The sequence below is a fragment of the Gadus chalcogrammus genome, chromosome 23 (genome assembly GCF_026213295.1).
Source record: "Gadus chalcogrammus isolate NIFS_2021 chromosome 23, NIFS_Gcha_1.0, whole genome shotgun sequence".
NCBI classification, from domain to species: Eukaryota; Metazoa; Chordata; class Actinopteri; order Gadiformes; family Gadidae; genus Gadus; species Gadus chalcogrammus.
Genome location: NC_079434.1, coordinates 10,382,768 through 10,398,464, shown reverse-complemented (window position 1 = coordinate 10,398,464; position 15,697 = coordinate 10,382,768). Strand labels below are relative to the sequence as shown.

Below are 15,697 nucleotides of genomic sequence, written 5' to 3'. Positions count from 1 at the left end.
GAGAGAGAGAGAGAGAGAAGGATGTGGGTGTTATGAGAGAGCAGTAGAGAGACAGAGAAAATGAGAGATCGACAGAGAATGATGTGGGTGTTTATAGAGAGAGAGCAGTAGAGAGAGCAGGAGGAAAGACAACCTTTGACCAGGAGGTAAAGCATGACATCATCATGTTGAGAGTTATGTAAATGATAGCTGAGTTCCTTCACATCAGACATACCAGACTATTTGTAAAGCATGTTTAATGTTATCGTTCATGTCCATGGTGACCACTCTTATATTTATTATATAAACCATAACAGGAATGACAAGAATAATATATGCCAATATATATCTTCTAGTTATATGTTGATTTAATATTGTCGACTTGCAGTAAATTCAGATGTCATTACGGAGTAGGGATAGTGTACCAAGCACCTTCCTGCTAGGAGTCCAACACCCTTATCACTATACTACTAGTGTCTTATAGCTATCTGCCATAGCGGCCCGCAAAAAAACAATATGGTGTCATAATTAACCCTTTGTCTTCCAAGTAGGGTGTTTGTTTGAAGCCAGGCACCATCCTTCAGTGAGACATCAAAATAATCACTAGAGGACAAGTTTGTCTAAAGCATGCGCTAACGTAGTACAATAATAGCCTATTTACATTAGGACCCAAACAGGGAGGTTACTGGAAGCTCTGCTATTTCTGGCTCCTCGTGTGGCAAACATCTCGGATTGTTCTGGTCTGCTTTCTGCAGTCGGAATGAATGTTTGATTACGCAAACACACCAGTCTGCTCTTCTTTCGTTAGTATTACTTCTGCTAACTAGCATTACTAGCCATGCTTGGTACATCAAATTAGTACCAAGCTTCTAAGTAGCCTAAATAGCACCAAGCGGGAAACTGCTAATTGGCAACAAGCTAGGTCTCGCTAGTCTCCACCAAGCTAGGAACCGCTGAGTGAAATCGGTTGTAGCAAAAACATTCCTGGACTTTAACCCCTAGGCAGCTTAAAAAATGACTTAATATTAAAATAGTCCCAGCAGTAATCTCTCCGCTGGGAGTTCAACTGTGACTCGGCAGACAGGAAGTGATGAGGCTGTGTAAGAGAAAGTGATGCACGAGTCAAGAGTTTATTACGCTGGTGTGATATTGTGATTGTCTCTGGGATTGCCGTGGGGACGCAGTTTCCCGGTACTCCCAGTACTACTGGGAACACTGGACTGTGGGAAGGGGGACCGGGGCTACCAGGGGGAGGCGGGGCTTAACAACACAGCGCCTAAACAACCGTCACTACGCAAATCTGACGGTGATGACGATATGGTACCATTGGAAACTTGACGCAAGACTGTACGTTATTTTCATACCAATGTCTTTAGATATTTCAGATGTATTCGGAATAGGTAAGTCATCAATTTTATCAAAAGTGAATTCGGTTAGAACGTACAGATACAGGTCATTAAGGTGTGGGCATAATGGTAATAAAGGCACAGAATGGGGTTAGACAGTACAGATACATTTCCTTAAGGAGCAGGTAGGGGTAAGGGGTCACCCTGCTCTAGGATGCCTAAAGGTTAGTCTGTGGATATTGGGGGTAAAAGACCCTGGCCACTAAACTCTGCTCTCCCTAATTTGTAATCTTGGACAACATTTTGAAAAAAGCTTTGCATTCTTGTTAAAAAAAACTGGGAAATCTCAAATTTTTGTAAAGATGTAAAATGGTGTCCAACAAATCCTTTTATAGTAGCAGGGGTTCACCATAAAACAACATCCTCCTGCTCAACAATGATAACATATCCTAACTATGCCCCCTCTCTCTCACTTTTCAAACTCTCTCACTATGCCCCCTCTCTCTCACTTTTCAAACTCTCTCACTATGCCAACTCCCTCCACCCATTCTCTCTCTCTCTCTCTCTCTCTCTCTCTCTCTCTCTCTCTCTCTCTCTCTCTCTCTCTCTCTCTCTCTCTCTCTCTCTCTCTCTCTGCAGAGAGAGATCAAAACCCAAACCGATCCTCTCCCATCCCCACCCTTGTCTTGCAGACCAAGCGCCCCCCTCCTAAAAAGGCAGAAACATTCAGGCCGTGCGTTAACCCCTCACGGTAAGCGTGCTGTCCGGTACGCATTGCACTTAGGCTGCAGGATAGGTGCCTGCGTACCGCCATTACAGCTCTCTCTTCAGCACAGGGAACACACAGCTCTGACCCTGAATCACCAACACACTGCACCAACCCAGTGTTTACACACCAACGCTTTTACTGCAGTGGAGTGGTCCTACCTACTGATGGATGACCAAACCCCCCCCCCCGGGAACCCGTCCAGAAGAAGTCTTTACATTTTGCACTGGGAATGTTAAGTCGTATGTCATGTGTTTACAGCCTCAGTCTCACCATATGCACGTAATGTGATGGTTCCATGTCGAGTCAACTTTATTAGTTTGTTAGTCTCAAAGGGCTTCACAGAGGCCTTTGAGCCCTCCAGAGGACTTAAAAGAGAAACTCCTGAAATAGGGGAGAAACTTTGAGGAGGAACCCTCCTGGGATGAGAGGAGGGGGATGGGTGGTCCATAGACAGCTAATCTACTATAAGTACTCACCAATTCATATTTCAACTTAGGGTGCATATTTATGAACCGTATTGATATTAATATAGATTGTCTGACCACACATTTCAGAGGACAGTGGCAGAATAAACAAGAGTGGTTGCCAGCCGGTGGGTACCGTCAAACTTTGACTTATTTAAACTCCCTGTATGGTCCAGTGAGGGCATCTCAGACAAGGAGGTTGTATGTAGTGTGTGTGTGTGTGTGTGTGTGTGTGTGTGTGTGTGTGTGTGTGTGTGTGTGTGTGTGTGTGTGTGTGTGTGTGTGTGTGTGTGTGTGTGTGTGTGTGTGTGACCCCCTCTCACTGTGTTTGCCCATAGAGTTTAGTCCCACCTACCTGTCTGACGAAGCTGGTGGTGGTGGTGTCAGAGGAGCTGCTCCCGTCCGAACCCTTACACCTCCCTCTCCTGTGACCCCCGCGAACCTGTGGCTTCACAGAAAGAAGAACAACACCGTTGGGTACTTGGTTGGTGAGTAAGCGTCAGCTAAATATGCAACACAGCTCTGAAATGATGCATCACATTGATTGATCACACACACAACAGTCAGACCCCAGGCTAACGAGGTGCTGAGCGGAGGAGTGTTAGGTGCTGCTGTTGGCCACTACGAGACAATATCAATAAAATTCCTTTATTCCATCAGCTCTTCCTGGACCTTTGAGTATATTTAAGTAAATTAAATCGGGTAAATAAAAAACGAGCTGTTCCGTTCTTCTAGCAGTTCTAGAGTTTAGAACAAAGTGACCAATAGAGGGTCTACACAATCCCCTCTTATGCCAACAACAATAACCCAATTATATACAGTAGCCTATCTATTATTCAGTCTATGTTTTACCGTTGGACACATTTGTTAGAATACAGACTACTTTATAGCGAGTTTCAGTTGGGTTTCAGTTTAAAACACAACCTTTGAATTGTCTGAACGTGCTCCAAGTCTACATTCCTGGGGAGGATGATGGTCAGGGTTCAGGGTCACGGTGCTCCGGACGTCAAACCATAAATAGGCAAAACAACTTGTAGGCAAACACAGCATAACACGTACACGCGTTTAAAATAGACTAAGCTAGTTTGTTGGTTTTATAATAATTGAAATAAGATTCAAACTGGTAGATGAGTGAAAAGAGAGACCTGTAGTACAGAGGGGTGTTCACAGGGATCCAGGCGTCTGTCCAGCATCTGTCCTCGCGTCTTGGGAGGATTATGAACGACCATCGCCCCGTCTCAGCCGGTCCCCCGAAACGTCCACAACTCGGTTTGTAATACACACCGGATACCGACCAGTTTAAAAGTTATGAAAAACACATTATAGTAACCCGATCTACCGCGTCGGCGGGTCTAGATCGACATGTCTTGTATAAAGACCGGTACGCTGTACAAAACGAGATGAGCTTCAGTCTCACAGACCTGGCGCGCAATCTCCCAGTTTGGATCAGTAGACGATGAGTCCATTCGGGGAGGAGGGGCGACTCATGAGAAAGTGATTTTCCTGCCCCGCTCTGCTCCTGGTGATATGAAGCCGGTGATGTCCTAGCCTGAGTGTGCAGCCAGCCGGTACCGTGTAGGAGGCGCACTGAACCACCTGAGAATGGGTCAACACCTCCACCATCTCCATCCATACCCACCTCCGCAGTCTCCAGACTACTCCAACCGCTCTGTCAGGGAAACGTCGAACCGCTTTAAAGTCGAATGTATTATAGACCAGAGCGATGAGAGTCTATGCTTTAGGTTGTGTGATATAACGTTAGCCCCACTTGTTGTGCCCATACCAAAATAAGTGGTCAGAGATCGTTACGATTTTTTTTCAAACATAATAATATGAGATCAACAACGTCTGGGTTCAAACTTCTTTAAACGATAGGCTACTGTAGACTATAAAACGTTACAGTCTATTACTGCCCTCTAGTGTAAATACCTTTAGACAGTTTGACAATACAGAGACAGGTGATCTAGTAAACTATAGTCTGTGTTTGGGAAGCACTGCGTTGTGGTTGGATAGCCACCAGACTACCATCTCTATCCAATCAGGCTTCCTATACTAACCTTGGTGCCCCCTGGACCTCCAAGAGGTTGGTGCGTGACCGATTGCAACAGGTGTTGATTTTGGTGTTTTAATATGTTGATCATTAGACAGACAATAAACGATTAATTTGAGAGAAATGTTTCAGCATATAATTTTAGTTCATTCTCTCGCTCGCCCCCTCGCTCGCCCCCTCTCTCTCCACACACCTACTCTCTCTACCTCGCGGCCCGACTCTGCCTCCTCTGCCCTGGGAAGAGTAAAGAAAGGGAGACTGAAACAGGAATAAAGAGAGAGGACTTGGGTGAGAGAGAAACACAGTGATAGAAACAGAGAAAAATAGTGAGCAACAGACAACCGAGAAGAGAGGTGTGTGGGCAGCTTGGTTCTGTTTGGTTCAGATTAGTCATCTGTGAGAGGGGTTGGAGGAGGAGTGGGAGGGGAGGAGGCGAAGAAGAAGGAGGTGAAGACGGAAGAGGAGGAGGGGAGGAGGTGAAGAGGGAAGAGGAGTAGAGGAGGGGAGGAGGAGAAGGGAGGCGTGCCCCGGTACCTGACCTGGAGTCCGAGGACTGGAGGGAACTGAGTGGTACTCCATCGTTGGGGTTCCTTCATGTCTGACCTCTCCTGTTTTCTTGGCAATGCCTCACGTTTCACATCAGAGAATACCCGACAGTACCTCTATAATACTTAGCAAAGTACCTGTTCCCTCCAGAATCTACTTTTCAGAACAAAGGCAGGTCAAACTGTTGAAAATACACATTTAATTGATTCTCAGAACAAACTGGCAAACATATGGATCCAATATTCTTCCATGTATCTGAGGCACTTCATAAAACTGCAACCCAACATATATAAATAGATAGAGATGTAAAATATCATTCTAGATCTATCTACTGGTTTCGGTAGCCACAAAATAAGAAACTAAATTTAGAAAAGCAAAAAAGCTTTTTTTAGATTATCCCAACATTTGTTTAGTTCTGCATATTCTGTTTACATGTTCTGATGTGTGTAGGTGTATTTGTAGGAAGGAGAAACGTTGAGTGTGTGTGTGTGAGTGTGAGTGTGAGTGTGAGTGTGTGTGTGTGTGTGTGTGTGTGTGTGTGTGTGTGTGTGTGTGTGTGTGTTAGAAGGAGAGCTGGTGTTCGTACAGGGCCAGGAGGAGCAGGCAGCCCCAGCCCAACAGGAGTCCTGCGTTCTGCATGAGGAACTGGAGCCCTGGTCGCTCGCTCCGTGCCCGGTTCATCTCAGGAAGCTGGGGAGGAGGTGGGAGGAGGGGGAGGAAGGGGAGGAGGGGGAGGAGGGGGAGGAGGTGGGAGGAGGGGGAGGAAGGGGAGGAGGTGGGAGGAGGTGGGAGGAGGGGGAGGAGGGGGGAGGAGGGGGGGAGGAGGGGGAGGAGGGGGAGGAAGGGGAGGAGGTGGGAGGAAGGGGAGGAGGGGGGAGGAGGGGGAGGAGGTGGGAGGAGGTGGAGGAGGTGGGAGGAAGGGGAGGAGGGGGAGGAGGTGGGAGGAAGGGGAGGAGGGGGAGGAGGTGGGAGGAGGGGGAGGAGGGGGAGGAGGGGGAGGAGGTGGGAGGAGGGGGAGGAAGGGGAGGAGGGGGAGGAGGGGGAGAAGGAGGAAGGGGAGGAGGTGGGAGGGGAGGAGGAGGAGGAGGGGGAGGAGGTGGGAGGAGGTGGGAGGAGGTGGGAGGACGGGGAGGAGGAGGGGGAGGAGGGTTGGTCAACTCTTAAAGCTCTGCAACACAGAGGTCCCCACCTGTTGGTCGGGACCCAAATGGGGCGGACTGATATGCAAATGGTGTTGTAGGAGATTGCAATTACATTTGAATTAATTCTCTAAACTAATCAGGGAAGAACCCTTATTGGTAAGAAATGAGCATCAGATATATCAGAACATCTGATATAGTCACAGTGTATTTCAGTTACTTATCTTTGATAGCTATGGCTATTCCATTTCAAACAAATTACACTCATAATAGCTCTTAAATATTACCTCGAGGGCACAGATTATTGACATTTAACAAAAAAATACTATAATAATATTTTCTAACCGGGTATTTCTGATATTAGAGCTACTCTGTTAAATTTTGAACTATGTGGTGATTAAATGTTTTGAATAACATCCGCCAAACTTGAAAGTTCCTCTAAATAAAATGTCGATCACCGTTCCTCTTAAAAACCACTCAGCACAGCGTGTTGCCCTTTTTTTCATCTTGGTTAATGCAGATCCAAAATGGCGGCTGCTGCTCACCATCTCCACCAGCGAGAGGTAGAGGAAGATGCCGGCGGTGACGCTGAAGATCCAATGCTGCACCGTGGTCTCCGTGGAGACGAACAGGCCGATGTAGAGGCCCAGGAAGGCAGTGAGGGCGCTCAGGAAGTTCATCAGCACCGCCGTCTTCACCGACAGCCCGGCGTTCAGCAGCACCGCAAAGTCTCCTGGGAAATATAATGACACCATAGTGGACCACTCAGAGTGACCACACAATGTCTCATTCATTACATCCCCTATAATCTCATGCCTCATTCTGACCACTAGTGTATTGCTCATTCGAAACGAGCCGATTGCTTGGCCTTCGGTGTGGCTGCTTGCGGCTTTCTCGAGAACCGATCATCCAAACACGCACAAACACACGCACACGCACACACACACACACACACACACACACACACACACACACACACACACACACACACACACACACAACCACATAGATATACATAATCTCCTCTCATTATAGTTATATGTCTCATTCGTATCATCAATTTTAATAACTTGTGCTAGGCTAACAAGCACGAACCTCTCATACATCTCGACAGGGGATGCCAACAGTAGCTATGCTAGTCCCCCTCACCACTCTCATGGGGATTCTAATAGAAGCTATGCTAGACCTCTCACCCTTCTCGTGGGGGACTCTTAATGGTAGCTATGCTAGTCCTCAACACCCATCTTGTGGGGTACGATAAAAGTAGCTACGCTAACCCCCTCAGAAGTAGAGCTTGATGCTAGCAGTGGCTATATCATTCCTCTCACCAATCTCAGTAGCTGTGCTAACCCTCTCACCCATCTTGTGGGGATGTGAGCAGTAGCTGTGCTAACCCTCTCACCCATCTGGTGGGGATGTGAGCAGTAGCAGTGACGGTGCTAACCCTCTCACCCATCTGGTGGGGATGTGAGCAGTAGCTGTTCTAACCCTCTCACCCAGCTGGTGGGGATGTGAGCAGTAGCTGTGCTAACCCTCTCACCCAGCTGGTGGGGATGTGAGCAGTAGCTGTTCTAACCCTCTCACCCAGCTGGTGGGGATGTGAGCAGTAGCTGTTCTAACCCTCTCACCCAGCTGGTGGGGATGTGAGCAGTAGCTGTGCTAACCCTCTCACCCATCTCGAGGGGATGTGAGCAGTAGCTGTGCTAACCCTCTCACCCAGCTGGTGGGGATGTGAGCAGTAGCTGTGCTAACCCTCTCACCCAGCTGGTGGGGATGTGAGCAGTAGCTGTGCTAACCCTCTCACCCATCTCGTGGGGGATTTCATGGCAGAGGATGGCCACAGTGGTTGCCATGCCGCTCTCGGCGGAGGAGGAGAAGGCGGCGCCGACGACCAGACCATCGGCAAAGTTATGAAGGCTGTCGCCCACGACGACCATGACGGCAAGCAGCGGCACCGGGCGCCCTGGAGGGGGGGGGACGGGGGGGGGGGACGAAAGAACTCAGAGACCCGCTGCGTTTCCTGGAAGGCCATTCATAGAGCCCGACAAACGGCAGTGTTCACTTACTAGAGTGATTACTTCACACACAAGTGTTGGCTCTGTGCGTGTGTGTGTGTGTGTGTGTGTGTGTGTGTGTGTGTGTGTGTGTGTGTGTGTGTGTGTGTGTGTGTGTGTGTGTGTGTGTGTGTGTTCGGTCTTACTTTGAGGAGGCGGCCTGCTTGGCTCTGTTTGTTCGGTGGTGTCTGTACTTTCTTCTACAGTTCCCTGTTGAGGACAAATAGTACTCAAGACAAGGCTGAGAGATGATGCAGAGAAACAAAAGCAAATGTCAGACATGGATTTGTATCCTCGATAGCCCAAACATAATCCAGATGAAATCTCTGTCTGACTCTCAATAAACGTAACATTTAATGGTGACAGAGTGTATTCTGGAATGTATGACAAGTGCATTCTGCCAGATGAGACTGCCGCGTCTCTTCAGCTTGCTTGGTCTACTATATTATTATTCAGGTTGATTCACCCCCACTCTCAATGTTCTCCGTTCCTCCCACACCAGCATTCATCTCCACTTACATAACAACAACACAGCGGTCCAACCTGAGACAACATTATGTACTGTAGGAATGCAGTCCTTACACCTCAGTGGTTACCGTATGGTTGGACATTTTGATGAAGTGTATTTTATTGATAACGAGTTCTTCATTATTAATGAGAAATAAGGGAAAATGCTTGACTCAAAATTGAAAAATGATATTACAAAATAGAGGAGAGTAAAGGAAACATTTAGGGTCCAAATAACTTGAAAGAATTTGGATCAATCATTTCCGATCCTGCTACTGCTCCCCCCCAGGAGTTCAATCAGTCAAAGCATCCGTTCTAAAACTCTCTGTCCCGCTGAGTCCTGAGTGCTTGTGTTGCACAGGAAACCCAGAGGGACAACAGGCTCACCAGCTGCATGGTGGAGATGGACTTGTCCCTCTCTGATTGCTCGTTGCAGTTCAGCTCCAGAGGCCTGTCGTGTGAATGGCCCTGAAGGAGGAAAAAAACGAGCGTCTGAGATCCAGAGGCCAAATGGTTTGGCTGGCAAAATCCAGCGCAGAAATCATTACTGGTAATGAAATATCTCTAAAAATCGAAATTCTGTCGTTTCCGGCTATGTTACACATCTCTTGACATGTCTTACTATTTGAAGTATTAAGATAGTGTGTTTTACACATCATTACATTTATTGAAAAAAATCCAGTGAAAGACAAGTTATACTATACTACATGGGCCTCTCTACGCCGGTGATGTGTCATACAATTGATTATAATATAGGAGCTCCTCCACAACTTGTCGATTATAAATGAACCGGAAATCGCTAATAAAGCATGCTTTCCGCATTGTTTTTACTTTAACCAATGCGAATGGCTTCTGTGGACCCTAGGGGTTGCGGAGACCTATGGTGTGTACCACTTGGCCTTCAGGTGTATAAAAAGCACAAGGAACTCTCACATGTCCGTGAGATGGAACCAGGACGGAGAAGAGTTTCTCCAGCAGGAAGAAACCATAGATTCCAGCGATGACCCCCAGAACTTTCCAGAGGTACTCCTTCCCCTCCTCAGCTCCATGACCGTGACCACCATGCACGCCAAGGACCTCCAGGGACATGTGAGGATCAGACGTGTTGGAATCAAACATGTTAGGATCAGACATGATACTCAGCTCTCGAGCTGGTCGAGGAGGATGTTTTTCAAAGTAAAAGCCCCCCCGGTACTTAAGAGTCTAAACATCTGGATTGTTGTTCAGCACCATCACAGACGTCGACCTGGTTTGTGAAATCATATGACTTTAAGACTTTAAGAACGTGAGTACTTATTATGTCATGGCGTGTACAGCTACAAATAGATTGAATTATCTACTGATGATTCAAATTATGCCTTTGCAACCTTATAGATAGCCGGATGTTGATAACAACAAACCTGTACCTTAACTTCGGGACCAAATCATTTGCTCCTTAAATTATTAACCCTAACTATCCACCCCCTTACCTTAATTTGACCCAAATTTAATAATTTTTTTCTTTATTCTAAATGCTAAATGTTATCCTTCCTATTTCTGATACCAAAACAAAACGTTTCCTGGAGTAATTAGTGGAAACTAGCACCAGAAAAGCCCATCTGATTCGGACCCTGATTGTCCCCCTCTGAAGAACAGCGCCCTCTACCTGTGGGATGAGGTGCAGCAGGGCGTCCCCAGACAGCGTGCCCACAGCTAGGCCTACAAACAGCTGCAGCAGTAGCTGGTAGGTCTGCTGGCAGGAGCTGAAGGAGATCAGGCAGATACCAAACATGGAGCCCAGCGTGATGAGCAGAACGGCCGCGGTACTGTAGCCATACTCTGGTGGGGGGGGGGGGGGGGAAGAGAGAGAGAGAGAGAGAGAGAGAGAGAGAGAGAGAGAGAGAGAGAGAGAGAGAGAGAGAGAGAGAGAGAGAGAGAGAGAGAGATTGGTTAAAGTTAAGATTAGTTAAAAGGGAGTTCGGTAGTTAATAACAAGCTAGTTAACACTCCTAAAATGTGTTATTAAGTTGGCTGGTTGGTTGGTTAATTATTTACTATACTGTTGGTATTGGTCGGTCAGAAGGACAAGTCCATCAGTCTAGTCTAGTTTGTTAGTATAGTAGGTATAATTAGTATAGTTCTTTTGATGGTTAGTTAGTTACTTAGTTAGTTCTTCAATTACTAAGTTAGGAGGTCAAAGGTCTTACTCTCCATGGCAGTGGGCGGAGCTGCTCTGGACGCCTGCTCTGAAGACTGACAGGCGTTTCCTAGCAACTGCTGGATGATGGCCGGACATATATGGCTGAAGCTGTCTTTTGAGATCGGCGAACGAGAATCCATGGCAAAAATATCCACCAGCTGATAGGCCGAAAAGCATGACTATAAAGATAATAAAGAAAGAAACATGAATCGTAGTAAGGAATAGTGAATCGAACATGAAAAGTAGCAATATTATATTTTCTACAGTTTATTCTAAATATTTGCCTCACCGCTGTCCAGTCTGCAGCGGTTATAGTCTGATGGCTGAATTCTTCCTGGTGAGGCCCCGCCTTTTCCTGGGAGGAGCCTGTTAGGCCCCGACTATTTCTAGCATTGGTGTGGTTAGCTCCTCCTCCTCCCACTCCTAGTTGGTGAAGCAGGTCCTCCAATTCTAAACAAAGACAGGGGAACAGGTGCTTTAGTCATTCCTAGTACACCGTACTAAACACCTCATACAAACCCTTCAAAACGTCATTCTACATCTACTGTTTTCGTTATGTGACTCGCCAGGAGCAACTTTTCTTTAAAACTCTGTGGTGTTCTGCAGTGTAAAAACCTTGCTCGTTGTGGGCCCTTAGTTGTCTTTAGCCATGACTTGCTCTACCTCATCCTATAAGGGACAAAATGCTTTGACTACAAACCACAAGGCTGTCTCTTTGTTCTGACCTTACCCACAAGGTGGAGGTCCGTGGTGCAGTTGAGAGCCTGGAAGATGTAGTCGGTGAAGAAGGCAGGCGGCGGGAGGTCTGTCCGGCTGAAACAGTCGCCCAGCAGGAGGTGGGTCAAGATGGCGGCCGCCAGCCGGGACACCGAGGAAGAGGAAGCGAGACCCAAGACCTCCTCCTTTCCTCCAGCCTCTTCCATCAGGTGACCGGCGTCGACACACTACCGGGAGTCAGGAGTCAAACCATCACAAGGACTCCTCTTACCATCCTGCCTCAACTGCCTCAACTGATTTAACTTTAACAACGCAAATAATTGACGCCTTAAGCATTTGGGAATGAGCAAAGTAAATGAAAACAGAATTATCTAAACTACTATTAGAAATAAAAGCCGTGAGATTGGAAAAATCTATTCCAAAATCATTACATTTTAGTGCTATGTTCCCCAATGGCTATTTGGCTATGCAGGTGATCAATTACTGTACACTCTGTAGTGTACACTCACGGGGGACTAGTGTGAGGGGCCACTCACAATAGGGCCACAGCCCTGTGCCCGAGCTAATTTGCATACTAAAGTCTAGAACGTTTGGCTAGTGTGACCACGCCATCCGTATTCCAGCACGGAACAGCCCCTTGGCCACGGCACACTTGGGAGAGGTGTGCCGTGGCCAAAGTACAGATGCTAATGAGATGACACTCGCGGATACGCAACGTGAGCTGGATGACGTAGTCCTTGCGCGACCCTTCTTTCTTCATGGGTCCATGCCATGGTCCATGCCCTTCTTCCCCACAACAATCATTTTAAACAATGGCGGCAAGCGGTTCAAGAGTGGGTTTACGTTGGTGCGAAGTCCAGTGTTTACTTGAAATTTGGGCCGACGACAGCATTCACGTTGTTGTTCTCCATTGTTGTTATGGCGGCGAGGACGCTTAGTGATGACGTATTTATCGTATTACGACGTGATTACGCATGTATGAAGGAGCAATCGTGCCCAGGCCACGGCCTTTGGGAGCAGTGTGACCACGGGCCAGAGGGGGAATCGTGCTGAATCTTCCTGCAGCACGGAACAGGCAAACCCAGGCCCTTAGACTGAATGTCTCTCTTATTCTCCAGCAGTATTTTGATGATCTCTACATCACATAACACTAACAACCGTACATGTTCCATGCATCCACACACTGCACTCCACCGCTGATGTCACAGGCACTCTTCATTGGAACCTTGAGTAAAGTTCTCTTTAGTTTAATAAAAAAACTCTTGATTTACAGATTATAAGCATGCAAGGCGCCCTTGTTGTTGCAGTGGGGGCCTTTTTACCAATAGTTTGAAAATAGCTAGAGATGTCCCACCTGTGTGCGAGGAGAAGCTGGTTGGTAGTTCTGGTTGATGACCTGGAGGATGCTGCGGACCTCCGCGGTGGACAGGAGGTGCGGGTCCTCCTGATCAGGGCTGAGGTTGGCGAGGGCCAGGACATAGAAGGAGAAGTCTGGGGGAGGTGCGGCGGAGAGTGAGGACGAGGAGGACGCGGCGTTGGAGACGCACAGGTCGGCCATGTGGATGATGTAATAGAGTGTCACCGTGGCGACGCGGGCGTAGTTCTCCTCCCCGATGTACACCTCCCCGTCGTCCTCCAGGGCGGAGAGGACCACGGCGGGCCTCAGGCACTGGAGGAGGATGAGGAGGTGGTGAAGGTCAAGGAGGAGGAGGAGGAGGAGGAGGAGGAGGAGGAGGAGGAGGAGAAGAAGAAATGTTTTAGGGCAGCAACCCAAAACTATAGAGACAAGCCACAAAACAAGAGTGGCCCGACAACAAGCTGGAGTAGGCCCAGTCACTTCAACTCATGTCAACTTTATTTTGAAAACTCTTCATCAATGCTGCATTCTCAGAGGACTGGCATACTTTACAAAACTTTGTCCCAAAACCGGATACAAAGAGGATAAAGCAGGGAAATTAGCGTTCATCTCAACACAAAGTTGTTCAGACCACAAAATGTCACCGCTAATCGCGAACGAGTGTGCTGAATAAACAGATGGAAGCTATGCTGAGTGCCTGCAAAGTGTATTACGCCAAGTAGAGGGAGAAGTCTAAAGCCACTCAGCATGAGTGGCCCATGAAAGGTCAAAGTTGGAGGCCATAAGCCTCCACATACAGCCACATTCCAGCCACTAAACGCTAGTTTGCCAGGCAAACAAATAAAAGGAAACCACAATATTACCCGGACGGAAACAACAACCACAACAGGAACAGGAAAAGGAACACTGCAACACTTAAAAATGATAGTACAGCATTGTTTTCTGATTAAACAGATACTTTTATTAGGTAATTTGATAAATTCACAGATGAATCTCTGAGTAAGTAAGAGTAGGACATTTTAAATCCCCAAGGCTTGTAATGAGAAAATCAATGAAATCATCAGGCCCAGTATGCGGATAGAGTCAAAGTTATGACTCACTTCCTGACCCTGAACTGGTTTGTACTGGAGCAGGTGTGTGTCACCCCAGCAACGCCGCAACACCTCGCAGCAGTGGCTCAACGGAAAACCTTACGATCAGAAGACTAACGCTCTTACGCCATGCTCAACGACAGCAGCCAGTCGGCCAGGCCTGTCGTTGCTTTCTCAGGGCAGGGAAGTTAAAGCTCTTTTAGGGTGTTTTTAGGGCAGGATGGTGCAGTGGGCGGTGATCAATACCTGGTCGCAGCCGTCCTGGGGGCCACCCATCAGTTCCCCGCAGTGCACGGCCCGTAGCGCCCTGCCGGAGAGCACACCGAGCTGGGCCTTCTGGAGCTGAGGAGGTCCTCCCCCGGGGTCCGACAGACCCAAGGTGCCCAGAGCCTCCTGCAGATAGCCACGCTCTTCACCTTCGACCCCCGGCGCCGTCTCTAGCAGACAGACCACCAGCCACAGCACGTGGATCGCTTCCCTCCTGGCGGGTCTCATTTCTCCTCCTCTCTCCTGGTCGCTGGCCTCCAACGCCCAGGTCCCCCTGTAGCCCGGACACCGTCTGACCTTGGCCTGAACCACAGCTCCCCTCGCTGGGGAGACGCTGCACCTCCGCGTGGCCTGGGGGAGAACCGGAGGTACAGGAGAGGAGTCCACTGTACAGAACACAACAGTGAGTTGTGGAAGAAGAGGAGGACTAGGAGAAGGAGGAGGTGGCATCCATAATGAGCCGCGAGGGGGGCCAGGCACGGCACCTTTCACCCCCAGCTCGCCCCCAGAATGGTGGGCCGGCCGGGCAGTGGCTGGGGCCCCTCTGACCACAACAAGAGGATTAGTGCAAGGAAGTGAGAGGGAACAGAGAAGGGGGGTGGGGAGGGGGACAGACTGGAGAGAAACTAATTAATGTTGTATGAAGTATAGAGGAAAGCAGAGTGCGAATGCGCCGGCATGGTCCCCTCACAGTAAAGTAGCAGGTTGGTAAACCTCCAAACCTCCAACCTTTAGGACAAAAGGTTGTTGTTTATGAACAGCCCGCAGAGAGAGGTTTATGGGTTTTAACCATAGACTGTCTTGTTGTAGTCAGTCCTAACACACTTTACACACTTAAAAAACAAGGTTTTCTGAGTGGTAGTGACTCACATTCTGCTGCATGTTCTGTATGAGGAGCTTGAACTCTATGAGTAACATCATGGGGACACAGTGCTGGTTGGCACCAGTAGATAATCTGTTCTCAGTGATTGTCTGAGTCAGCCCTCCGCCCTGCCAACGGTAGCTGTTCGCTCTGTGTCTGCCCCCACATCCAGCCTACGGCTCCACACACACACACCATTACAAACGACCCAGCCAGGAGAGAAATACCACAGCATAGCAGGCCAGGGCCTACCGTAGTCGTTGTCGTTGTTGCCGACCAGAGCAGGCGCCTCTGTTCCTCGGGGGAGAAGAGAGGAGTGAGGGTTTGTTGTGGGCAGCCTTCTTATGAGAAAGTAAAGAAACGCTGGAAG

The 15,697-nt window shown here is 48.2% G+C and overlaps 1 protein-coding gene and 1 long non-coding RNA gene across 3 annotated transcripts; one reads left to right on the top strand and one right to left on the bottom strand.

Annotated features, from left to right (window-relative positions):
* Positions 1-2,927: 2,927 nt before the first annotated feature.
* LOC130377548 (uncharacterized) lies at positions 2,928-8,248 on the top strand. The gene is made up of 3 exons (XR_008894237.1): positions 2,928-3,046; positions 5,720-5,855; positions 6,814-8,248. It is a non-coding gene; the product is annotated as an uncharacterized LOC130377548 (long non-coding RNA).
* LOC130377547 (zinc transporter ZIP12-like) lies at positions 5,098-14,952 on the bottom strand. Of its 2 annotated transcripts, XM_056584703.1 has the most exons (12): positions 14,445-14,952; positions 13,105-13,419; positions 11,764-11,977; positions 11,323-11,483; positions 11,041-11,212; positions 10,500-10,672; positions 9,788-9,931; positions 9,242-9,322; positions 8,494-8,557; positions 8,098-8,256; positions 6,839-7,026; positions 5,098-5,844 (listed from the first exon to the last, which is right to left on the bottom strand). In XM_056584703.1, the coding sequence occupies exons 1-12, from the start codon at positions 14,913-14,915 to the stop codon at positions 5,716-5,718; spliced, it is 2,271 nt and encodes a 756-aa protein (XP_056440678.1). In that variant the 5' UTR covers positions 14,916-14,952; the 3' UTR covers positions 5,098-5,715. The 2 variants fall into 2 exon arrangements, with proteins under 2 accessions (XP_056440678.1, XP_056440680.1); XM_056584705.1 differs by lacking the exon at positions 8,494-8,557 and having other exon boundaries at positions 8,098-8,292; positions 9,214-9,322.
* Between the last annotated feature and the right edge of the window lie 745 nt (positions 14,953-15,697).

What these genes read in the sequence shown, in the direction of transcription:
- LOC130377547 (XM_056584705.1), bottom strand. Translation starts at nt 14,915, where the DNA reads ATGCCACCTCCTCCTTCTCCTAGTCCTCCTCTTCTTCCACAACTCACT. An exon ending in CAGCTTCTCCTCGCACACAG is followed by an intron (nt 11,978 to 13,104) that starts GTGGGACATCTC and finishes GACTCCCGGTAG; the next exon opens with TGTGTCGACGCCGGTCACCT. An exon ending in TCCGCCCACTGCCATGGAGA is followed by an intron (nt 10,673 to 11,040) that starts GTAAGACCTTTG and finishes CCCCCCCACCAG; the next exon opens with AGTATGGCTACAGTACCGCG.